General features: G+C 51.8%; 2 protein-coding genes and 1 non-coding gene across 13 annotated transcripts in view; 2 read left to right on the top strand and 1 right to left on the bottom strand.

Moving 5' to 3' along the window:
• DOP1A (DOP1 leucine zipper like protein A) overlaps positions 1-10,477 on the top strand; it is a 66,564-nt gene extending 56,087 nt beyond the window's left edge. For 3 of the 11 annotated variants that reach the window (XM_029047656.1, XM_039914824.1, XM_029047657.1), the window contains 5 exons: positions 1,654-1,790; positions 2,395-2,450; positions 3,114-3,278; positions 4,245-4,374; positions 5,419-6,061. In XM_029047656.1, the coding sequence (XP_028903489.1) occupies positions 1,654-1,790; positions 2,395-2,450; positions 3,114-3,278; positions 4,245-4,374; positions 5,419-5,724 (794 nt within the window). In that variant the 3' untranslated portion in view covers positions 5,725-6,061. The other 8 variants (XR_003753765.1, XR_003753769.1, XR_003753766.1 and 5 more) reach the window with 7 other exon arrangements.
• On the top strand, positions 471-577 carry LOC114805782. Its single transcript, XR_003753805.1, has one exon. It is a non-coding gene; the product is annotated as a U6 spliceosomal RNA (small nuclear RNA).
• PGM3 (phosphoglucomutase 3) lies at positions 7,079-21,948 on the bottom strand. The gene is made up of 13 exons (XM_029047658.1): positions 21,890-21,948; positions 16,194-16,399; positions 15,487-15,671; positions 13,637-13,704; positions 12,683-12,816; positions 11,601-11,796; positions 11,097-11,254; positions 10,461-10,544; positions 9,788-9,886; positions 9,015-9,131; positions 8,575-8,697; positions 7,966-8,139; positions 7,079-7,384 (listed from the first exon to the last, which is right to left on the bottom strand). Exons 2-13 carry the CDS (start codon positions 16,395-16,397, stop codon positions 7,295-7,297), a joined length of 1,632 nt encoding a protein of 543 aa, XP_028903491.1. The 5' UTR covers positions 16,398-16,399; positions 21,890-21,948; the 3' UTR covers positions 7,079-7,294.
• Positions 21,949-24,029: the final 2,081 nt, after the last annotated feature.

Below are 24,029 nucleotides of genomic sequence, written 5' to 3' on the forward strand. Positions count from 1 at the left end.
GAGGGTGCCATACAACAGAATTAGCAGACATGTTTCCTCCCCATAATGAGCTTGCAGTCTAGAGGGGGAGACAGTCATTAGTACAAATAAAAAAAGGAATTTATAATATAAGTTAAAGATATGTTCATAAGTCTTTGAGAACCTGTGGCCGCAAATGCATTTTCTGTTAAACCCTGTCCGTCTTCGTCTCCCTTAAGCCACCACCCCACCGGCTGTCTTCTCCTTCTTCCCCCACTTCTCCGAACTAGGTTGTCCACAGGTATTGAGCTGACTCGGTATCTTTTACAGATCTCTTTACAAAACCTGTGCAGCCGGTCAGCAGATTGCTCTGATAAGCTTGCTCGGTGGATTCAGGTGGCCCGGGGCAAGTATCTAGTGGATGTGAGATTAAAAATTCTGACCACCCGAAGAGTAGAATGCCTTCCTTCAAGTTGTTCACCTGATCACCTTCCTTCCTTCCGTGGAAGTCTGTGCTTGTTTTGGCAGCACATATACTAAAAGTGGAATGATACTGAGTAGATTAGCACCGTCCCTGTGCCAGGATGACACACATTTGTTACAAAAACGTTCAGTCTCTGTTTCCCCATTCCTTAAGAACCTCCAGTGGTTTCCCATCCACCTCCACATCAAACAAACTCCTTACCATCGGCTTTAAAGCACTCAGTCACCTTGCCCCCTCCTCTCACCTCACTACTCTCCTACCACAAGCCAGCCCACACACTCTGCTCCTCTAATGCCAACCTGCTCACCGTACCTCGATCTCACCTCTGACCTCTAGCCCATGTCCTACCTCTGGCCTGGAACACCCACCCTCTTCATCTCTGACAGACGGTTAGTCCCCCTTGCTTCAAAGCCTTACTGAAGGCTCATCTCCTCCAAAAGACCTTCCCTGACTAGGTACTCTTTTCCTTTCCTTCCACTCCCTTCTGCGTCACCCTGACTTGCTCCCTTTATTCATCCCCACTCCCGGCCCAACAGTGTTTATGTACTTATCTGTGATTTATTCATATAAATGTCTGTGTCCTCCTCTAGACTGTAAGATCATTATGGTCAGGGAATGTACTCTCCCAAGTGCTTAGTGCAGTGCTTTCCACACAATAAGCGCTTAATAAATAGGATTGATTCAAATGCAGCATGGAAACCTCTGTGAAATCTCACTTGATTCCCAACCACCTCTAATCCAACCAGTTCACTTTGGCCATTTTAGCCCCTATGTATCCAGAAACGGTACATTTATATTTTCTTGTTTTGGGTGTCTTAGGAAATCTGTTTTGTATGCTTCCTTCTCTGGTGTGTTAAATTACATTATCCAAACAAATTGGGACCAAGACCAGCCCGGGTCATCCCAGGTTTGGGTTGTGCAAGCCCCCCTACCTAATTTAGTCTGGTTCTCTGAGCTAGCCTTTGTGTGGCAAGTAGGAGCATCAGCTAGCCACCTCTCCACTGAACTGTATGTTTTTATGTTGGGGCACGTCCAGTTTCCCCCATCCAGCCCTTCATTCGTCAAGAGCTCTTGGACTGCCAACAGACCCTAAAATAGGGCAGGCACCACCCAAGGGCCCACTGTTTCAGCCACAGGGGTAGGGTGGGTGGGAAGAGAATCCCGGTCATTTTGGTAATGGGGAAATCTTGCCTTGTTTTTTTCTCTTTCAGAACGACTGGTAGAGAGCCTCCGTCTGCCCCAGGTGCCTACCCTGCACTCTCAGGTGTTCCTGTTTTTCAGAGTGTTGCTTTTAAGGATGTCTCCTCAGCACCTCACCTCTCTTTGGCCAACTATGATCACCGAGCTTGTAAGTTGGACTTGGCACCAGAAGGAGGGGGAAGATGAATTTTTCAGTGGTGGTAGCCTTCTGCCAAATATAGCCCACTGCTGGCTCTTATCATCTTTTGGGCAAGATGATAAGGTTTGCCAAATCTGATTCCATTTCTCAGTTGTTTAAATCCTGTGAAGCAAACACCACACTCAGGTATTTCCCTTGCCTCCTTCCCTTTTTCCTAGGTTGAGTCAACCTCTCCTCTCTCCCATCTCTCCTTTCCCTTCTCCCCTGAATCAACTCAGAATCCTTATTTTATTTCTTTGTTCCTCTCATGTTTTTCCATTCCAGTAACTATGTTCCCAACACATTTCACCTTCCAGAGCATCTCCAAGAATTCTTCAGCCTAGACGTTCTAAATCCCCTAAAGTGGCTGAGCTTCCAACCTCATAAGAGCTTTTAAGATTGTTTCAAAGAGAACTGCACAAGCCCTCAAAGGTCTGGGAAAGGGAGTCTAACGGTTAGGGCTTGTTCCCACTGCAAAAAGAATTGTCAGTATTCCAGATGGGGGGATAACAAAGCCTATGTTATGTTGTCCCCCCACAAAGAACCCATTCTGAATCTGCCCTTTGGTTTACAGGTGCAAGTGTTTTTATTAATGGAACAGGAGCTCACGGCTGATGAGGACATTTCAAGGTGAAATTGGGCTCATTTCTGATTTCCAATCCATTTTCAGTTGGGTGGAGCGATTGGTAACTGAAGTTGGTCTCCAAAGTCAGCAGAGAAAGCCCACGGAACCCCACCTGAATGTAGTTTCCTATCTGCCACATGCAGAGAATCTTGCACTAGAGAGACAGAAATGTTTTCTCAATGGATTTTTAGCTAATCTTGGTCTGTCAGGATGTATGGATGAAATGGTTATTATTCCAGGGTATTCCCATTTTGGGTACTTCATGTCCCACTTCCCTTTCGTTTCATTTCCTCTCCCATCCCTTCATACGGTCTGACAGGTGGCCTTGATATTTGGCTTGTCCAAGAGCTGGAGGGAGGCACTTCCTACAGGGCCTGAACTCACAAACCCACAAAGAGTCAGTCTTGTTCTCTGTGTCCTAGGCCACCTTCTTCCCTTCCTTTTTCTCACTGATGTTAATGATTTACCATTCATCAGTCTACCAGTCTGACAATCTGGGCACACTATAGCTCCCACAAATGGCAAGTGTTGTCTGGCTCCATAAATAATAGTGAATTGGATGAAGATGGGCAACTGGATCATTCAACCAAACAGAAATGCGAGACCTTTCCAAAAGCTCATGTTGATAGCCGTCTGCCTCTCCTGACCGTATTTCCTTCTGCCTCCAGGACTGCAGGCCCCTCTGTGGCTGGGTTGGAGACCACATACACAGGGGGTAATGGCTTCTCTACTTCCTATAACAGCCAGCGGTGGTTGAACCTGTACCTCTCGGCCTGCAAGTTTCTGGATTTGGCTCTGGCGCTGCCCTCAGAAAACCTTCCCCAGTTTCAAATGTAAGTAAATGAAAGGGAACAATGTGGTTTGGTCTTTTGAAATGCCATTTAATTTTGCCCTTGGAATCTTTCTGAAAAACAAAAATTGCCAGTTTGTGTTACTTATGGGTTTGCCTTTCACTTTCCCTTGGGTTCATGTAGGTCTAGTGAATATACTCATCCTGAATCAGGCTGGGGATAGGGAGGCTCCATTTCACAGGAATATGGCTGTGTTCCATCCATGATCCCTTGGGATCCTGGGGTTCTCCAGCCTGTAGGGCTGTGTCCTAGTTGGGTCTTCTAGAATCCCACTCCTGGATCCTCTCTTCAGGTCCTGAAGAAACCCTTGGATTCTTCCCTCAGGCCCCGTCTGCCATCTCCTCTCCCCCTTCTTTGGCCTGCATCACACTCCCAGCTCATCCCCTTTTCATCTGCGTTTCATCTTCTGTAATCCAGTTGGGTAGACAGTTTAGTAACCCCGGGTGGTTACTAAGGCTAGAAAACCCAAAGAAGAGATTACTACACTGCCTCCTGATTGGCCCAGGAGTCCATCAGACTGAAAGCTGCTGCCCACTTGGTAGGCCCGCTGGCCTGGGCTAGCAGCAGGTGAGGCAGGAAAGGTCAGCGGGGAAGTAGGCCAGGAGGACAAGGTAGCGCCAGGGTTTCTGGGTTGAGAGGGGAGGCAGGATCGGCGCTGCATTTCCCTAAATTGCCTGTTTTTTTGATATGGTTCTCCTGGCCTTGGGTCGGCTCTTAGAACTGAAGAAATAGAGCAAACTGATATTTTCAAGTGGGTGTCTCTCTCACCTAAAGTATTTTTACCTTGGGAGGAAGAGAGAATCTGGTTCCATAATTGTGAATTTTTTCAAGGCACCATTTCTTGTTTCTGGGGTCAGAACCAGATGAACGACTGAGACTCGTATGTCCTCCAAGCCCCTGAGAAGCCAGAATAGTCCAGCAGTGACTTTTTTTTTCTTTGAATGGCAGGTACCGCTGGGCCTTTATTCCCGAAGCATCCGATGATTCAGGGTTAGAAGTACGAAGGCAAGGTACACATCAGCGGGAATTTAAACCTTATGTGGTACGACTGGCAAAATTGCTGCGGAAAAGGACAAAGGTAATGTAATTCTTCTTCTCTTTTGGTTTACGTAATCCTCGGGTAAGCCCTGGCCTGGTGAAATACTTCTCTGGAAAAATGGAAGATGAGGTGTTAAGGACTCTGTCTAGTTTCCTTGACAGGATTATGTGAAAAATTAGTCTTGCAATATGAGAAGACAAGTCAATTTTTGACATATATGACTGTGCAGGGACCCAGGCATCAGAAAAATTTTAGGAAGATCTAGCAAGCAGAAGTGAAATTGGGAGAGTAGGGTAGCCTGTATCTGAATAACAGTTAATTATGGGATTTAAGTGTTTCCTATTTGTCAAACACTGTTCTAAGCGCTGGGATAGACACAGTTAAACCAGGCAAGAGAGAGTCCCTGTTGAACATGGGGCTCACAGTCTAAGTAGGAGGTACTGAATCCCCATTTTACAGATGAGCAAACAGGCAGGGAGAAGTGAAGTGACTTGCCCAAGGTCACATAGCAGACATGTGGCAGGGCTGACATTAGAAGCCAGGTGCCCTGACTACTAATAGCTTCTTTCCACTAGGCCACACTTATCTTTTGATCATTTCGTAGATATCTTTATATTAACCTAGTAGATTGTATGGTATTGACTATTGGCCACTGCAGAGATGCCACTTGACAGGAGCGGGAAGGCTAGAGGATCAGGGTATGCAGCTGGCCTGGAGTCTGCTGAGAGCTTATTTCAGCAGTGCACATCATGATTGTCTCTCAGCCAGTACGTGCCTCTAAAACCATGCAGAACGAACGTTGCAAGTGTCTGCGGATTGCCTCCTTGGGTGAGGTTTTTCTAAAACCATAAGGAGGGAGGGTTCTGAGACGCCTTTCTTCCTTCTTGCTCAACTCGGGACCCTCGGTGATGATGGGCCCCGGGTGAGTGGAGCACGTGGACTAAGCCCTCAGGTGGAAGGGCGAGGGGCACTCCCGTCCTCGACTCTTGAGAACAGGTGCTTCTGATCCCTTTGTGTCGGGGTGGGGGTGGTTGAGGGGCTGTTCTCACTCTTCGGGTGCCGGCTCCTCTCCTGTCTCTGCAGAAAACACCCGAGGAAGAAAGTGCGGGGAAGGCCCTGGGCTGGGAGCCGGGCCACCTGCTGCTCACGATCTACACCGTACGCTCCATCGAACAGCTCCTGCCCTTCTTCAACGCGCTCAGCCAGGTCTTCAACAGCAAAGTCACGAGCCGGTGCCTGGGACACTCAGGGAGCCCCGCCCTCTACCCCAGCGCCTTCCCCGCCAAGGACATTAAGCCGGAAAACCAGAAAATGTTCTCCAGCAAAGCCAGGCAAAAAATCGAAGAGACCGTGGAGAAGGATTTTCTGGAAGGGGTGATCAAAACGTGAGCACAGACTTGGCTTTGACATCATGGAACTGTTGCAAAGGGACCCCCCTCCCCAACCCCTCCGTCCTGCTGCTTCCCGGTTGGACGGTTTTTCTTTTTTATTTTCTATGTAACAAATCCTGTCGGGGTGTATTTAATTTAAGCATTTGTAAATAGGAACAAACGTTCTGGATGTGGTCTGAATCATGTTTAAATATTGTTGGCTCATATTGATTATGGTGCCTCAGAATATATATGTATATATATAGAAAGCGATGTATAGAGACACATAGTCCATTTGTTTTATCGTCCCGGGTTCTGTCTTAACTCTGCAAAATACAAGTTGCACTTTTTTTCTACCCGTTTCCGGCTTTACCGACTGTGCCATCTGCAGAGTCTTTCCCTCAGGCGGACGCAGCCTTGCCTCCGAGCCAGGATTAGGATTAGCTGCCGCCGGCCCCCCTGAGGAGACGCTTCCCCACCTCAGTAGGTACAGCCGGACGGCTGAGCCACGGCAGGGAGGGCAAGCTGGTCCACTTGGGCCCGGCGGGGATGGAGAGACCTGTTCCTGCCCACGGGAGCCCATGTCCAGGTGAGTTGTTCCTCCAGCCAGGACCCACCCTAGGCTACAGCCCCACTTCCCCTCCAGCTCCTCAACGATCGGCGACCAGGACTGGGAGCGGCAGAGCTCCAGGTTTTTGATTCTTGAGGAAAAGGTTCTCTCAGGTAAGTCTCATTTGAATCCGCGGTTGGTAGGGGGTGGTCCTCCATCCCACACAACGGGGCACCTCGAACACTCTTTGCTTAGCCAACAGGGACCTGCTAGCAGCCAGACTGAAAGGAGGTCCTGAACTTTGGGGGCAGCTTGGGTCACTCCTCTCCTCCCCGCTGGCTTGACCTGCGGTGGTCCTCTGACCAGCCGCTGCCCATCCCTGGAGCAGGTGGCAGGAAGACTGCCCTGTTGGAACTTCCTCCAGAAGGAGGGGGCAGCCGTATTTCCTACCACAGCCTCAACGGTTTGCCCCAGGCAAGCAAGTTCTTAGCCACTCCCAGTGTTTTGCAGTAAGGGTAGAGCCTCCCCTCTTTCTAGCTTTTTCTGCTGGACATTTTCCCCACTTTCTCAGCAGGACTGTTGCCATCTGTACAGATCTTTCCAGGACAACCAATGCAGCTGAGGAGATGTGTGCACCAGACTGAACTACCTGCAGGGTTGCAGAACCCAAGGTAAGGGCCACTAGGCCTCTCCTGAATATTCCACAACACACCAACTTGTTTTGTTTCTAGCGCAGGCAGGAGATAAGCCAGATGCCCCAGCGGTAGAGCAAAGAGTCTTTGCCCCTCAAACCATGCTCCCAGATATCAGGCAGATAACAGTATGCTTTCTAAAGAACTTTATTTTACTGCCTTCAGCAGAAATACAAGCTCAAAGCAGCCACGGGGGAGAAGGGTCAGGTTGAACAATCACTGGGAAGGAACCCGAGCAGTTAAAGAAGAAGGATCTTGTTAGAAAACTCCAGTTGTGGTGCCTTGTAACCATTCAGATTGTCACAGCTTTCCAAGTCATCTGGTCGGCGGCTGTGTGGACGCTTCCTTCAGCCGACGGGCCCGGGCATCTCTCCTACTCCTCCGGCCCCACGGAAGACGGCCAGGCTCACAGCCTGCGCCAGAGCGTCTGCATTCTCCTGGCAACGACAAGGCCCCCCAAAAAGTGCAGTGACAGGGTGAGGAGCTATTTCAACTCTGGGTGTTCGACTCGCCAAAAGAATAGCCCTGATCCTGCCAGTTCCAGAGTGGGTGGGGACCCAATTTCCTTTCCCAGGAGAGCAGTGTAATTACGTGATCTGATCTCTTCCGTGACCTGGCCTTCCACGTCAACAACTGTCCTGAGAGGCTGGAAATGTTTTCCTTCTCCAGGAAAGGGCACTAAGATTCCTGCTTAGGAGGAGCTCAGCTGAGCCCGGAGCAACCGCCCAGCATTAAGAGACTCGACACCACAACCTGGAGAAAACAGCGGCTCTTGGGCAAACAGGTACGAGGGCTAACGGCACCTGGGAACTGACGTTGGGCACAGAGGGTTTCAGACGCTTCAGCCTGAAGTCTGGGAAACAAAGCCCTCAGGCTCTGGTTTGGTTACAGCCCCACTGCCCTGGCCTTAACCTGACCCTAGTGAAGTCAGACAACTTTCTTTATATTTCTGCGAAATATTTCAGAAAGTGAGCAACTCCTGCTGCTCCCTGGTGCCAGGTAGGGGAGGCATCCCAACCTGGGTGTCGGCTTCGGCGTAGACGCGGACCACATCCTCCGTCCCCGAGGGCCTCACGAACGCCCGCGCCTGCCTGTACTTCTTCACCAGCTCATCGATCGCCTCTTGCAGTCCCGGGGGCGAAACCGCCCGTCTCTCGGCATCCGTCGTGTCAATCACCCGCCTGTCCGCGACCTAGAAGGGGTACGTAACAACCGCTCCCAGTTACGGTGGGGGCAACATGTTGACAGCTCCCTGCACCCTCACTTCTAAATCCCCAGGTTTATTTCAAGGTTCAGAAGAGCTAGCATCACGAGCCAAGAGTCTTTCAGAGGTTCCTGGGCTTCAAATCAGATTGGGCTGCTAAGGCAGGCCTTTCCTCTTCTCTGGCTGCTGGATGGTCATTCGTTCAGTTGTATTTATTGAGCATTTACTGTGTGCAGAGCACTGTACTAAGCGTTTGGGAAACAATATAGCAAGAAACAGTGACAGTCCCCCCGGTAGAATGGGAGGATGAGATCTCTCTCGACCCTCCCAAACCACCTGACAATTCCGACAAGGCTGGAGGGAGAGGATGGAGAGAGAAGAGGGGGTGCCCAACCCAACCCTCATGCCCCAGGCACCCCTCACCTTGACTTTGAGCTGCCGGTTTGGCAGGTCAGTGTAGATGGTGTCCCACTGCTGTACCGTCAGGCCTTTCAGCAGCAAGACCGCTTCAATCAGTAACATATCTGAAATGGCATCCCCCACCGTCTACGGAGTAGGAAGAACAACACAGTCACCTAAGCGCTGAAAAGCTTTGGAAGCACCGCGGCCTCTGCTCTAACTTAATTTCATGTTAAATGGTCCTCGGTCAGGTGCAAACAGCTTTTATGTGAAGTAGTTTCTTCACTAAAAAAACACCTTTAAATAGGACGGATTAGGCTGAGAGGCCGATATACAGGGAAGTTCAAAAGTCCCAGTCTTGCTCTCTAGGTGCTTCGGCTAGAAGCTGCTGAGGGGAACCTCAGCCTCAGGCCCTCTGCTGCGTTGGCACAAACCCTGGAAGGTCCCTCCACTTCCGCTCTTACCTGGTTTGTCAAATCAATCATATTTTCAAGCATCCTTGCAGCTTTCCTTTTTTTCTCATCCGTTTCCTCCTTTGCGAGTTGTCTTATTTTCGCCTCAGCAGCTTTACTGAACAGGATCTTTGGATGACAGAGTAAAACTGAAGCCACACTTAATAAGCCCAGACCCGCCTCCAAGCAAAATTCTGTAAGTACAGTCAGGAGAAATGACAGCAAATTCATTGCTTTCCAGGTGCTCTTAAGTTTGGGGCTGGAGTATCCTGTTCTGAATACCTGACTATTCAGAAGTCGAAGGAACTGAGAATTCTACCATGGCCAGGATCGATTCTAAAGAGGTAGGGAGCTCAGGTACTGTGGTATTTAAGTGCTAGGGTAGATTCAAGATTAACCAGTCAGGCATGGTTGGCTTTCAGGACAAAACACCTGCAACCTCCTGAACTCTGGGTGAGAAATAATAATAATAATGGTATTTGTTAAGCACTGGGGTAGATACAAGCTAATCAGGTTCGACACAGTCCTAATCTCCATTTTACTGGTGAGATGAATAGGCACAGAGAAGTTAAGTGACTTGTCCAAGGTTACACAGTAGACAAGTGGTGAAATCGGGATTAGAATCCAGATCCTTCTGACACCCAGGACCTGTGTTGTATGCAGAGGGGAAGTTGCTAATTCCACTGCAACACTTTGATCAGAGTGAGTGCTTAACAAATGCCCATTATTATTATTACGGTTTTCATTTTCTTGTCTCCAGGTGGCCCGCTCGAATAGGAACTTACCGTGCCGTGACCGTTCGCTTCAAAGTAGACTCCAATGTCAAACTCCTGGGCTTTGTGGTGCAAGTGCTTTACTCCTGTTTTGGTACAGTGTACAGGCACCTAGGATGCAGAACACAGATTTTAACCAAAATTTACACAAAGTCTAAGACTCCAGCTTCCCTGGCCCTTGCCCTCCGGATTGTTTCTGAAGGGAGAAAGCAGTGAGCATGTGTGAACAGTTATAGGAGGCTGAATGTCATCCAGGTGGACTCGGTTCAGGACAGCATACTGTGAGGTGACATTGTGGGGGACGGGGGGCATCCCTCCACCCTCCCTCACTGAACTCCAACCTGCTAAAAGGCAGCCAGGCAGGAATTGGAAAGGAGTGGGACACAAGCAGAGGCTGGCTGTGTCAGTGAGAATGCAGCAATCCTCCCTGGCCTGTGGCACACCAGTTTCGTTCACTTTCTCTTCCTTCTCCCAGTGAAAAGGAAAGGAACTGTCATCCAGCTATCCAGAACCCTTAGCAGCCACCTCGCTCCAGCCGCGGCATCTCTGCCCTCAAAGTCGAAGCAGAACTTCCAACCCAGCCTCACCTGAGGCCAAGAGGCCATTCCTTTGTGAAAATGCTATTGTAACTAATAGTCTCACTGACCCGACTTGCCTTTTACAAGAGAGTGAAAATAAAAGTTACCTTCATGACTTCTTCAAGATAGCGAGTTGAACTTCCATTAGCATACGCAGTTTGCACCACTCCTATCTGCAAATTTTCTCCTGTCTGGGCAAACCAAAACCATCATTTGGGAGATGCACACACATATTCTACATCTGAAGAACACATAATGCTCACCTTGAAGTTTAAAAGCAGTATTTGTGACAGTCACCCATCATTTTCAGACATGTTCTAGAGGGGCAATGTAACGTTCTTTCTAAAATTCCATGATGCTGCCCCCCCAAGCAAATGAGTAATTTCTGGCAGAACTTCCCTTACTCCTGTGCAATCAATAGTGTTTACTGAGGCCTCATTATGTGTACAATACTGTACTGAGCGCTTGGGAGGGAATAATACAACTGAATTAGCAGACATGTTCCCCACCCATAATGGGTTTCCAGTCTAGAGGGGGAGGCAGACAATACAAATAAAATGATTTACCATAGATAATTTAAAGATATGTACATAACTGTTGAGGGTCAGTTCAAGTAAAAACTCATTAACCATGCTAGAGGCCATCAAAGAGTACAAACTCCTTGCCAGGTAGCATAGTTTGCCTGTGACCAGAGCAGGAGGAGGGGACCTTAAGGAGGATGAAACAGGCATTTCCAGCCTCACCTGCAGGAGCAGCTCCTTTAGAAAGCTGCTAATCAAGGTGGCGATTTTGTCTCCGTCCAAAAGGTGGAAGTGGCTTTCGGCGTCCACATAGTAGTAGACGATTCTGTCTGCGTCCCCGTCGAAGGAGCAGCACTTCTCGTCGGCCTTGATTTCCAGCCCTAGTCCCACCCGAGAGAGAAGGCTGGCATCAGCTACCCACCGCCGCACCACCAACCACGGCCCGGAGCCAAGAGCCAAAATCTGGGCCTGGCCAATTCAGCAGCTGGGCTGCCTCTAGGCCATCTTTCCCCTTTGGTTGAGGGAACAGGAGAGCGCCATGTGCCCTGGAATCGCCGTTTGTGTCTTCCGCGCTCTTTCTAAGCCCCCGCCAAGCTTAACTGCTCCCCGGAAGACTGCCTGTCCTCTCTGGATTGCACAGGCCCCAGGAGAGCAGAGCAGAGGGAACTAGGGTGTGCCAGCCCGTCAAGGCCCCTGGCCAGGGGAGGGGAGACCGGGAGCGCTTACCCTGCGGAGGCTTCTGCTGGCTTTTGACAAAGTCGGCGCCACACAGGTGGTTGAGCCTCCCAGTGGAGCCGTCGTTGCAGAGCTGCACGGGCACAGCTCGGGGGAGGTAGCGCCGCATCTCCGCCAGCTTCAGAGCTCCGATCCCGTTGGCGCAGTCCACCTTCAGGGGCCTGGGACTTTCTACGCCGCGGGTGGCCTGTGGATACAAGGGATGAGGAGAGGGCCCGGCGGGGCCTGACCGTTAGACCCCTACTTAGGCTGTGAGCCTCCGGGGGGACAGGGCACTGTGGCCCATTTCGTAAACTTTGTATGACTCCCTAGCGCTTAGAGCAGTGCTGGATACTTAGCAATAACACATACCATAATTAATTAACCGAAGGGAAAAGATGTGAAAGAAGCTCTGACCGTTTCTTTGATGGTTTTAAATTTAAGATTAAAACCCATGTTTACGTATCGTGTGTTAGGTGTGTCTACTTAATGCACATTCAAAAACATACACATCACCCTGACAAAGGAAAACACCACCAGCTCTACCATTAGATAGGCACCTGGTGCTGTAATGCCATGTGGTGAAACTCTAGAGGATTATAGGACTTAGTCTACCAACTCTGCTGTATTGTACTCTCTCAAGAGCTTAGTACAGTGCTCTGCACACAATAGGTGCTCAGTCAATATGATTGATTGATAACTCCCAATTTTTTTCACTGTCCTCCTGCCCCCTGGCAGCTCTTTCCCCAGTGGCTAAAGATCTGGGCACATTTTAGGGCACTCACTACCTGCCTTACCTCACACCGTACACATCTGACCCATTGTACAGGGCTTTAATGCCAGAGGGCGAAACAAATTTTACAAACATTTTAACAGTGCTCAAATCTGGTGGCCTTGAACACTACTCAGTCACCACACTGTCTCACTGACAGCCAAGTGGGTTCTCTGTTTTTCTAAGAGGTAAAAACGAGAGCGAGAGAGAGATCTTCCAAATTCATCAGACCGTTCTGAGTTGAGAACCCCTGATTTAATCCCAATCCAACAGAATCACCCGTAACCACTATTACTTTTGTAATAAAAAACAGGCTTATTACCTCTTCCGTCAGCTCCGTAAAGGCCTGGGAGAGCTTCTGGTAATAACCTTCTGCCGTGGCCTTCCCGTAACCCCCACCGGTGTTCCGGCAGCACACCATGTAATGCAGCTGGGGTGTCGTTACCAACCTGTAATCTGCCGGGTGAACAGAGGGCCACCATAGTCTTACTCAAATGGGAGAGGATTCACGCCCGGGAAAAGCCGGCCGGAAAACCCACTAGGGAAATCTTTAAGAGGCCAGAGCCCCCAAGATCCAGTTCTAAACAGGGCTCTGAGGTAAACCGACAAGCTTCCCGTGCGATCAGAAACGACTCCCCCTCTCTGACGTGACCACTTTTGGCGGTAGTAGAGGGAGTCACAGCCGAGGAAATTCCATTTCTCAGCAGTGAGGTGGGCAGAAGAATGAAAGGATTTAACCCTGGAAAGATTCTCCCTCCTTTACTCGGCATTACACAGTGTGCAGGCTAGAACGCCGCTGCCACTGGCTCAGGGAATTTTATGCCGTGTACCACCCGATTAGGTCCATGAGGAAATGGGGACAGACATTAAAAAGACACTCTCGTTAAACACTTTCTTCTGAAGGGAGCGGCCTGGTGCTCTAGTGGCCCTCTAGAGAGTAAGCTTATGAACAGGGAATGAATCTACCAACTCTGTTGTACTGTACCTTCCTAAGTGCTCAGTACAGTGCACAGCACACAGTAAGTGCTCCATAAATACCTGGACTGAACTGCCTTTGTGGGCTGGCCAGGAGGCACACCAGGCTTTGCTTATGTGGGTGAGGGCCAGAGAAGAAAGTAACTGCCCTGGGGAACAGAGTAACTGCACTATTTTCCTCACGGTCACAGAAACGGAACCGAACCATCAGTGCCTTTCACTCAAAGCCGCTGCTACCCGCCCCGAAGGTACGATCTCGGGGCCTACCCCAAACCGCAAACCAAAGCATTACGTTACATACCATGGTACTGGCCTCCTAAAATGGTCACACCGTCTACCACAGCCTTCAAAAGCTTCTCACTGCTCGGCCTCGAATGGAAAGGGACCGGATAGCGGGAGCGTGGGAGGAAGAGAGGAGGGAAAATAGGATTACTTCCTCTGAAAATGCAAAACCAAAGTTTTAAGCAAGGCTGTGCTGTGAAATCCAGGATGAGTTCCTGGCAAGGGTCTCGAACTCACAGACTTCAGTCGCACAGACTTGAGTGCCGAAGGAAACAGAGAACCCTCCTTCCCCCAAACCTCTTCCCCTACCTCTCCCAAAAAAGAGTACCGCTCCTCCTCTGCCTATAAAGAATGCAGTTTAGCTTGGCTCACCCAAATCTTTGTGGGCAAAAACACACTGGAAAAAGATGTGTGGGGTCAAAAGCTCTCTTGCTGAGAATAAAAACAAAAGGCTACGGAACCAGGTGCCAGGCTCACTGGATTTTTTTTAATCAGAGAGGACAATGCTGAGCGTGAGGACAACTTTTTCCTAAAATGTTCATCTCCCCTGAGGTCAGGGCTGAGGCCAATTAAGCAGCAGCCTGCAGATGATCATGCACTGTTTCAACTCGCCCTTAAGAATCCCATCCACATGCATAGAGGGCATATTTGAACTAGTCTTCCCCTCAGCCCCTGAAGCTCCCCATTTAGGATACAGTTATGATGTTGCATTTTACAGAACAATTTCCACAAAAGCCAAAGGCTGGTGCTAAGTCAGCAGGGTAGCCCAGAGAAAATTCTGTCCTAGAAAACAGGTCATACGGAGCCCAGGCCAAATCAGGGGGTCTCGCTTTTACTGGTGCGGGAAAGAGCAAGGCTCCACTCTCACGTTCTCTCAAAGAAACATGTTTCCTCAATTCTTTTTATTAAACGCTTGCTACGTGACAAGCACTGCACTAACACTGGGGTAGATTATCAGGTCTCTGTGAAACATGGGGTTCCTAATATAATGGACAGGGAGGGCGACTGTCTTAACACCACTTACATGAGGCAACAGATCCAGGGAGATTTAGTCAAACAGCAGGTAAAGGGCAGAGCTGGGATTAGGACACAAAGTGCCAGTCTCCCACTCCCGTGCTCTTGCATTCAGACCACGCTTCCTCCCTGTTTCCCTAAAAACAAGCCCGGCATGGGACCTAACAAACAGGATTGGCTGGCCCTGTCTCACCATCTCGGTAGCAGAGGTCAGCAGGGTTGGACCCCCGACCCCTAACAGGAGCAGGGACCGTGGGAGGAAGAAGAGGAGGAGGAGGAAAGGGCAGATCCCAAGAGACCTTCTTGGTTTATATTAATGCCTGTTCTCCCTCTAGAGGGTAAGCTCATTGTGGGCAAGGAATGTGTCTGGTATGTGCTTCCAAACGCTGAACACAATGCTCTGCACACAGCATGCGCTCAATAAATAAAATTGATTTCTGTGGGTGCCCTAGTGGGTGACTCAGTGATTCTGTGCCCAGAGAGGAGGGGAGAAACGGAGGAGACGGGTCATCACCTTGAGCCCAGAGGGGCTCTCGGCTTCTATTTTTTAAGGTACTTGTTGAGCGCTTACTATGTGCCTTGCCCTGTACTAAGTACTGGGGTAGATACAAGATCTAAGTCTCTGTCCCATATGGGGCTCACGATCTTAATCTCTTATTTTATAGATGAGGTAACTGAGACCCAGAGAAGTGAAGTCACTTGCCTGAGGTCAAACAGCAGACAAGTGGCGGAGCTGGGATTAAAAGTCAGGTCCTTCTGACTCCCAGGCCCGTGCTCTAGCCACTAGGCCACTCTGCCTCTCACTTGCCATGATTCTCCCTGCTCTGTCTCCGCCCCGGTACCTTTTCCAGTCACCTGGTATCTCGACCGATCACTATCAGGGCGTCGTGCTGCAGGTCCACCGCTTCCTTCTGGCTGATGTCAACAAGCACGCCGGCCATCTCCCGCTCTTCGGCGTTGGCTAAGTGGGTAGCGTGCTCCTCCCAGGAAGGGGCTAGCATTTCCCCCAGAGGGTCAACCAGCTTCACGCCGTTGTCTTCCTTGAAAAGACAGTCGATGCAAGCGAACGACACGATTACAATCGTCCCACGAGACATGCCCCCACTGCAAGACGCTGAAACCGGCTAAAGTCTTGGGATGCAAAAATCATGCGTTGATCATCATGAAAAGGATTGAACTCATATTTTGAAACTGAAGATGACGATGACCTCTTCACTCCCGCCACCCTCTGACGATCGCTTCTCCCTCAGCCCGGCCCCGAATCCAAGCAAAGGCACATCCGCTGGCAACTGGGAGTGACCCCGCCTGGCCGCCGCCCCAGTTGAGTCAGGGCCGGGAGGCGACGGCCACTTTGCCCGTGACGCGGGTGAGCCCGGCCGCCGCTTCCTGTGCCGGCCCGAGCCCTAGAGTCGCGGCTCCGCCCGGGGTCGGTCCGGTAGGCCGCAGAGCCTTCAGGGTCGCTCGCCCCCCCACCCGACGTCAGCCTCCCTCGAGAGGAGAGGCTGGCGATCCCGGGAGCCCGCAGGAGGAGACCCCGTGCCCGGGGCCACGCTCCCCCTTACCTCAGGGTTGTGCGAGGCCGTGACCATGACCCCGATGGCGGACTTGGTCTTCTTGGCCCTGAGGACCGCCAGCAGCCCCATGCGGAACATGACGTGGTCGAGGAGCTCCGCCCTGGCCCGGAAGCCCGCCGTCCCGTAGTGGAGGGCCGCGCCCTGGGGCTTGGCATGTCGGGCCGACCACTTCTCCAGAGCCTCCAGGTCCATGCCTGCGGATGGAAGAGGCGGGCCTGCCGTGGGCAAGTGGGACGGCAGCCTCCTGGGGGTGGCCGAAAGCCTCACCCGTGGCAGTTCACGCCCAACCTTCCTCTGAAACCAATACGCTCATTGTTCTGCCTCCCCGGCACCCAGCCCGCCCTTTCAAAAGTCTAAAAAGGGCCAGATTTTTTTGGTTATGGTGCTTACTACGTGCCAAGCGCTGGAGAAGAGATGCAATAATCAGCTGGGACACAGTCCCCGTCCCACACGGAGCTCACAGTCTAGGTAGGAAGGAGGAGGACTGAATCCCCATTTTACAGACGAGGTAACCGAGGCACAGAGAAGCGGGGCGACTTGGCCAAGGTCACGTGGCGGACGCGCGGCGAGGCCTAGTTTGCGATCTGAGCGGAAGAGCGGAGGAAGCAGAGCTGAAGCTGAAGCCACGCAAGCAGAGAGTGTCGCGTGAGCGGAGTAAGCGGGACGAGCGATGGAAAAAAAGCCAGTGAACGTGACAGGAGCGGTCAAAGAGGTGGGAGGAGAACCAGGTGACCACTGCATCGCTGTGGTCGTCCTCATCCAGTCGCTGTCCTCCAGCACGACTTGGAAAATATATTGTATTAAAAGTCACCCGATACGGTGCGCTGCTGGACCGATCACTGCCTGATTCACTGTGGACGCCAACCGTGATATCAAAAATAGCCGACAAACCACAGATGCCATTCAAACCGTGTCCAAGCTGATCAGTTTGTATCTATCCCAGCGCTTCGAACAGTAGCTGGTACGTAGCGCTTTGCAAAGAATCACAGAGAAGCAGTGTAGCCTAATGGACAGAGCACCCGGCCGGGAGTCAGAAGGTCGTAGGTTCTAATCCCAGCTCCGCTACTTGTCTGCTGTGGGGCGGGTCACTGCGCTTCTCTGGGCCTCAGTTCCCTCATCTGTAAAGTGGGGATTAAGACTGACAGTCCCATGTGGGACAGGGACTGTGTCCAACCTGATTAGCTGCTATCTAACCCAGTACTTAGTGCCTGGCACAGCAGCATGGCTCAGTGGAAAGAACCTGGGCTTTGGAGTCAGAGGTCATGGGTTCGCATCCCGGCTCTGCCACTTGTCAGCTGTGTGACCGTGGGCGAGTCACTTCGCTTCTCTGTGCCTCAGTGACCTCATCTGGAAAATGGGGATTAACTGTGAGCCTCACGTGGGACGACCTGATGACCCTGTATCTACCCCAGCGCTTAGAACGGGGCTCGGCACATAGTAAGCGCTTAACACATACTAAAAAGAAAAGAACACAGTAAGTGCTTAACGAATACCCTTTAAAGACAAAAACAAGTCGACGGCTCAACGTCAGGCTCTCCGAAGCACAGTCCCCTAATAAAAGCACTGCCCTCTCACGGCATTCGTAATGATTACTTTGGTAAGGCATTTTTGTCTGTCTTCCCCCGGACCCTAACCTTGAGGTCCTTGAGGGTTGAGAATGTGTGCCTTTGTTCCGTTAAACATTCCCAAGTGGCTCACCCTGTTTGGGCCTCAATAAATGATTGACTGAAGACATAACGAAGCCCAGTCTCAAAGTGAGACCCAGCAATAAGCCCACACACCAGCCAGGCATGTGGCAATACGGGGTGGAGTAGCTCTTCTTGAGCAGAGGTTACAGAAATGTCCGAGAGATTAGGAAAGGGTGAGACAAGGAGAGTGGCAAAGGCTGCTGGAAATGCCTGGTGTGGAATGTGGGGGTCTAGCACACACCTCTCCTTGCGTGGATTTCAGCACACTACCACTAAGTTATCATCAAATAATAATAATGATTGTATCTGTTAAGCGCTTACTAGGTGCCGAGCACTGTTCTAAGCGCTGGGGGTAGATACAGGGTCCTCAGGTTGTCCCGCGTGGGGCTCACAGTCTTCATCCCCATTTTACAGATGAGGGAACTGAGGCCCAGAGAAGTGAAGTGACTTGCCCAGAGTCGCAGAGCTGATCAGTGGCGGAGCCGGGATTAGAACCCACGACCTCTGACTCCCAAGCCCGGGCTCTTTCCACTAGGCCACGGACAGTGCAGAAACACCCTCAAAATAAATGCTAGGAAGCCATTTCTGATTTAAGGGGGGCCAGAGAAAAACACCAAACCCGAAAAATGAGTCAGAACTGCTGGTGACATAAGACACCGTGTTTCGAGAAGCAGCCGTGGCTCAGTGGAAAGAACACGGGTTTGGGAGTCCGAGAACGTGGGTTCTAATCCCGGCTCCGCCACTTGTCTGCTGTGTGACCTTGGGCAGGTCACTTAACTTCTCGGCGCCTTAGTGACCTCATCCGTAAAATGGGGATTAAAAGTGTGAGCCCCACATGGGACAACCCGATTACCCTGTAGCGACCCCAGCGCTTAGAACAGTGCTTGGCACATAGTAAGCGCTTAAACACCCAACAAACTTAACTTCTCAGTGCCTTACTTACCTCATCTGTAAAATGGGGATTAAGACTTTGAGCACCAGGTAGGACAACCTGAATACCCTGTAACTACCCCGGCACATAGAACAGGGATTGGCACATAATAATAATGTTGGTATTTGTTAATAATAATAATAATGTTGGTATTTGTTAAGCGCTTACTATGTGCAGAGCACTGTTCTAAGCGCTGGGGCAGATACAGGGGAATCAGGTTGTCCATAGTAAGCACTTAACAAATACCACGGAAAGAGCACAGGCTTGAGGTCATGGATCCTAATCCCGCTTCTGCCACTTGGAAAGCTGTGTGACTTTGGACAAGTCGCTTAACTTCTCTGCGCCTCACCTGTAAAATGGGGACGAAGACTGTGAGCCCCATGTGGGACAACCTGACGACCTGGCATCTACCCCAGCGCTTAGAATAGTGCTTGGCACACAGTGAGCGCTTAATACTATTATTATTATTCTTCATTGAGAGTCCTTAAACTCTTCTTCCTGGGTGGCTCTGGTTGTGCTCGCATCCCAGCTCTGCCACTCGTCAGCTGTGTGACTGTGGGCGAGTCGCTTAACTTCTCTGTGCCTCAGTTTCCTCATCTGTAAAATGGGGATGAAGACTGTGAGCCCCACGTGGGACAACCTGATGACCCTGTATCTCCCCCAGCGCTTAGAACAGTGCTCTGCACGTAGTAAGCGCTTCGCAAATACCAACATTATTATTATTGTGCTGGGAGAGTTTTCGGATGTGCCGCTGCGGCTCTTGGACTCTCTCCGGCCACTTCGGCCTGTTCGTCTCCTCTCTGCCCACCTGCAGCTCAGAGCCCTTTCGCCCTCCGCCTGGAGAGTGGCTGAATTTATTCATTCAGTAGTATTTACTGAACGCTTACTATGTGCAGAGCACTGTACTAAGCGCTTGGAATGGGCAGATCGGCGACAGATAGAGACAGACAGAGACGGGCGCACGGTCTAATCGGGGGAGACGAGAACAGTGGCGACAAAGAGGATCGAGGGGACGGGACATCTCATTAAAACAATAGCAAATAAATAGAACGAAGGCGATGTACATCTCATTAACAAAATAAATAGGGTAATTAAAATAGATGCAGTGGAGCGGACGAGCACAGCGCTCGGGGGGGGGGGGGGGAGGAGGAGCAGAGGGAAAGGGGGGAAAAGAGGGTTTAGTTGAGGAGAGGTGAAGCTGGGGGAGGTAGAGCAGCGTGGCTCAGTGGAAAGAGCCCAGGCTTTGGAGTCAGAGGTCATGAGTTCGAATCCCGGCTCTGCCACTTGTCTGCTGTGTGACCTTGGGCGAGTCACTTCACTTCTCTGGGCCTCAGTTCCCTCATCTGGAAAATGGGGATGAAGACTGTGAGTCCCACGTGGGACCACCTGATTCCCCTGTGTCTACCCCAGCGCTTAGAACAGTGCTCGGCACACAGTAAGCGCTTAACAAATACCAACATTATTATTATTGTTATTAAAAGGGGAGCTTAGGCTGGGAGAATCTGTCCTGAAGGTGGAAGGGGTGGGTGGCTTTGGCACTCAAGATGAAGGGGCAATGCTGGGGGGTTGGGGAGCCTTTCCCCGAGGGGTGGGGGGTAGGGAGCCCCTGCCTGGAGGGGAAGTTGGGGAACCCCTGCCTAGGAGCAGGGCGGGGGGGGGGGGAGGGGGAAGAGACAGGGAAGCTGCTATCCTCAGTCACTTCACTTCTCTGTGCCTCAGTGATCTCATCTGTAAAATGGGGATGAAGACTGTGAGCCCCACGTGGGACCACCTGATTCCCCTGTGTCTACCCCAGCGCTTAGAACAGTGCTCGGCACAGAGTAAGCGCTTAAATACCAACATTATTATCCCGGGGAGGATTGGAGGGCCCTTGCCTGGACGGGGAATTGGGGACGCCTCACCTGGAGGGAGTAAGGGAGCCCCTGCCTGGAGAGGGGACTGGGGAATCCCTGCCCCCGGGGGGGGGGGGGGAAATTGGGGAGCCCCTGCCTAGAGGGAGGAGTTGGGGTGCCCAGAGAAGCAGCGTGGCTTAGTGGAAAGAGCCTGGGCTTGGGAGTCAGAGGTCATGAGTTCGAATCCCCGCTCTGCCCCTTGTCAGCTGTGTGACCGTGGGCAAGTCGTTTAACTTCTCTGTGCCTCAGTTCCCTCATCTGTCAAATGGGGACGAAGACTCTGAGCCCCAAGTGGGACCACCTGATGACCCTGTAGCTCCCCCAGCGCTTAGAACAGGGCTCTGGACGTAGGAAGCGCTTAACAAATACCAACATTATTTATTATGCCCAGGGGGAATTGGGGAACTCCTGCCTGGAGGGAGAAATGGGGGAATGGGGGAATGGGGAAGCCCCTGTCCGGAGGGGGGCCCGAGGGGGGAAGTGGGAAGCCACCACCTGGAGGGGGAATTGGGGAGCCCCTGCTCAGAGAGGGGGATCAGGGACCCTCCGTCCAGAGGGGGGGATTTGGGGGGGCCACTACTTGGAGGGGGAATTGGGGACCCTCTGTCCAGAGAGGAGAACTGGGGAGCCCCCGCCCGGAGAGGGGGATCAGCCTGGAGGAGGAAATTGGGGAGCCTCTACCTGGAGGGGGAATTGGGGACCCCCTGTGCAGAGAGGGGAATTGGAGAGCTCCTGTCTGAAGGAAGAAATTGGGGAGCCCCTACTTGGGGGGAAAATTGGGGAGCCCCTGCCCGGACAGGGGGATCAGGGACCCTCTGTCCGGAGGGGGCGTGGGGAGATCGGGGGTCCCCCCCTTCCCAGAGGCTGGGATGGGGGAAGCCTCTGCCTGGAGGAGGATTGGGGACCCCATGTCCCGAGGAGGAATTGGGGACCCCCTGTCCGGGGGAGGAGGAAATCGTGGGGGTCCCTTGCCCGGGGGGGGGGGGGAATTGGGGAGCCCCTGCTCAGAGAGGGGGATCAGGGACCCTCCGTCCAGAGGGGAGGATTTGGGGGGCCACTACTTGGAGGGGGAATTGGGGACCCTCTGTCCAGAGGGGGGGTTTGGGGAGTCCCTGCTCGGGGAGGGGGGAGGGGGGAGGGGGGAGGGGAGGGGGGCGCGGGCGGCGGACCCACCTGCAGGGACCTCGGGCTCCCGCGGACGTGGCCACCTCCGGCCCGCTCCTTCCGGGGCCACAAACCCCGCCCCCGCCCCGCCCGCCTCTCCGCCAATCGCAGCCCGGCGCCGCGGCCCCGCCCCCGCCGCCCCGCCGCCAATCGCAGCCCTCCGACGCGGCCCCGCCCCCTCGCCGCCAATCACCGCCCCGCCCCCGCCTCTCCGCCAATCACCTCCCCTCCCGCCGGCCCCGCCCCCACCGCCCCTCCGCCAATCACCACCCCTCCCGCCGGCCCCGCCCCCGCCCGCCTCTCCGCCAATCACCACCCCTCCCGCCGGCCCCGCCCCCACCGCCTCTCCGCCAATCACCGCCCCGCCCCCGCCTCTCCGCCAATCACCTCCCCTCCCGCCGGCCCCGCCCCCACCGCCTCTCCGCCAATCACCGCCCCGCCCCCGTCTCTCCGCCAATCCCCGCCCCTCCCTCCCCGTGCACCCACGTGCTCCCAGCCACCTCTCCCCCCCCCCCCGTGCACCCACGTGACCACACTGCCCCTCCCCCATCCCCCCATCCCCCCCCCCCGGCTAGTGCTTACAATAATAATGATAATAATAATAATGTTGATATTTGTGAAGCGCTTACTCTGTGCCGAGCACTGTTCTAAGCGCTGGGGGTAGATCCGGGGTCATCAGGCGGTCCCACGTGGGGCTCACAGTCTTCATCCCCATTTTCCAGATGAGGTCACTGAGACCCAGAGAAGAATAATGATAATGTTGGTATTTGTTAAGCGCTTACTAGGTGCGGAGCACTGTTCTAAGCGCTGGGGACGATACAAGGTGATCAGGTTGTCCCACGTGGGGCTCACTGTCTTCATCCCCAATTGACAGATGAGGTCACTGAGGCACAGTGAAGTGACTTGCCCACAGTCACCCAGCTGACAAGTGGTGGAGCCGGGATTCGAACCCATGACCTCTGACTCCCAAGCCCGGGCTCTTTCCACTGAGCCGCTGTTCTAAGCGCTGGGGGGAGATACAGAGTCATCAGGTTGTCCCACGTGGGGCTCACAGCCTTAATTGCCATTTTTCAGATGAGATCACTGAGGCACAGAGAACTTAAGTGACTTGCCCAAGGTCACATAGACAATAATAATAATAATAATATTGGTATTTGTTAAGCGCTTACTATGTGCAGAGCACTGTTCTAAACGCTGAGGTAGATACAGGGTCATCAGGTTGTCCCACATGGGGCTCAGTCTTCATCCCCATTTTACAGATGAGGTCACTGAGGCCCAGAGAAGTGACTTGCCCACAGTCCCACAGCTGACAAGTGGCAGAGCCGAGATTAGAACCCACGTCCTCTGACTCCCAGGCCCGGGCTCTTTCCACTAAGCCACACTGCTTTTCAGTAGTAGGAACGGCAATAGTATTTATAAAACACTTACTGTGTGCAGAGCATACAGAGAGGATACACAAGTGGGAATTAGTCACGGTTTCCTGTCTCTCCGGGGGCTCACGATCCGGATGAGTTGTGGGAGCAGTTTACTCTCCGCCCCAAAGGGGACAGCAAATCCTGAGAAAGAGGAAGCCCTGAGATGGCAGGGGGTTTTGGAAAACCTAAATTTATGTTGTCAGACTCACAAAGTTCTCACAAGTTCCTCTAGAATAAAGGATTATTCTAATTTTTAATGTTTCTATTCTAATTTCTGTTTCTATTCTAATTTCTATTTCTTATTTCTTCTTCTATTGCTTTTCTTATTCTATTTCTTAGTCTATTCTTATTCTATTCTATTCTTATTCTATTTCTTATTCTATTTCTATTCTAATTTCTAACAATTTTTTTTTAAACAAAAGTCTCCACAACATGGTTGACCATTAATAGGAAATGCTCAAGTTAAGGATTCAATTGCTCAAAGAAGGCTTTTAACTTATATTTACAGGTCTCCTGATTCTCGGTCCTGAGCTCTTTCCGCTAGAACATGCCAAGTCTCCCCTGTCCCTTCCCAGAAATCAAGCACTTAGTACAGTGCTCTGCACATATTAAGCGCTCAGTAAATTCATTCATTCAGTAGTATTTATTGAGCGCTTACTTTGTGCAGAGCACTGAACCAAGCGCTTGGAATGGACAATTTGGCAAAGGTAGGGCTCGCATACGATTTAACGGCC

This window comes from Ornithorhynchus anatinus, chromosome 19 (genome assembly GCF_004115215.2).
Source record: "Ornithorhynchus anatinus isolate Pmale09 chromosome 19, mOrnAna1.pri.v4, whole genome shotgun sequence".
Classification (NCBI taxonomy): Eukaryota; Metazoa; Chordata; class Mammalia; order Monotremata; family Ornithorhynchidae; genus Ornithorhynchus; species Ornithorhynchus anatinus.

Bases quoted from the DNA above. Each gene is read 5' to 3' on its own strand.
- PGM3 (XM_029047658.1), bottom strand. From the start codon at position 16,397: ATGGACCTGGAGGCTCTGGAGAAGTGGTCGGCCCGACATGCCAAGCCC. The intron at 15,672-16,193 runs GTAAGGGGGAGC...TGTCTTTTCAAG, and splicing joins CGGCCTCGCACAACCCTGAG to GAAGACAACGGCGTGAAGCT. The intron at 12,817-13,636 runs GTATGTAACGTA...TTCACCCGGCAG, and splicing joins TTTAGGAGGCCAGTACCATG to ATTACAGGTTGGTAACGACA.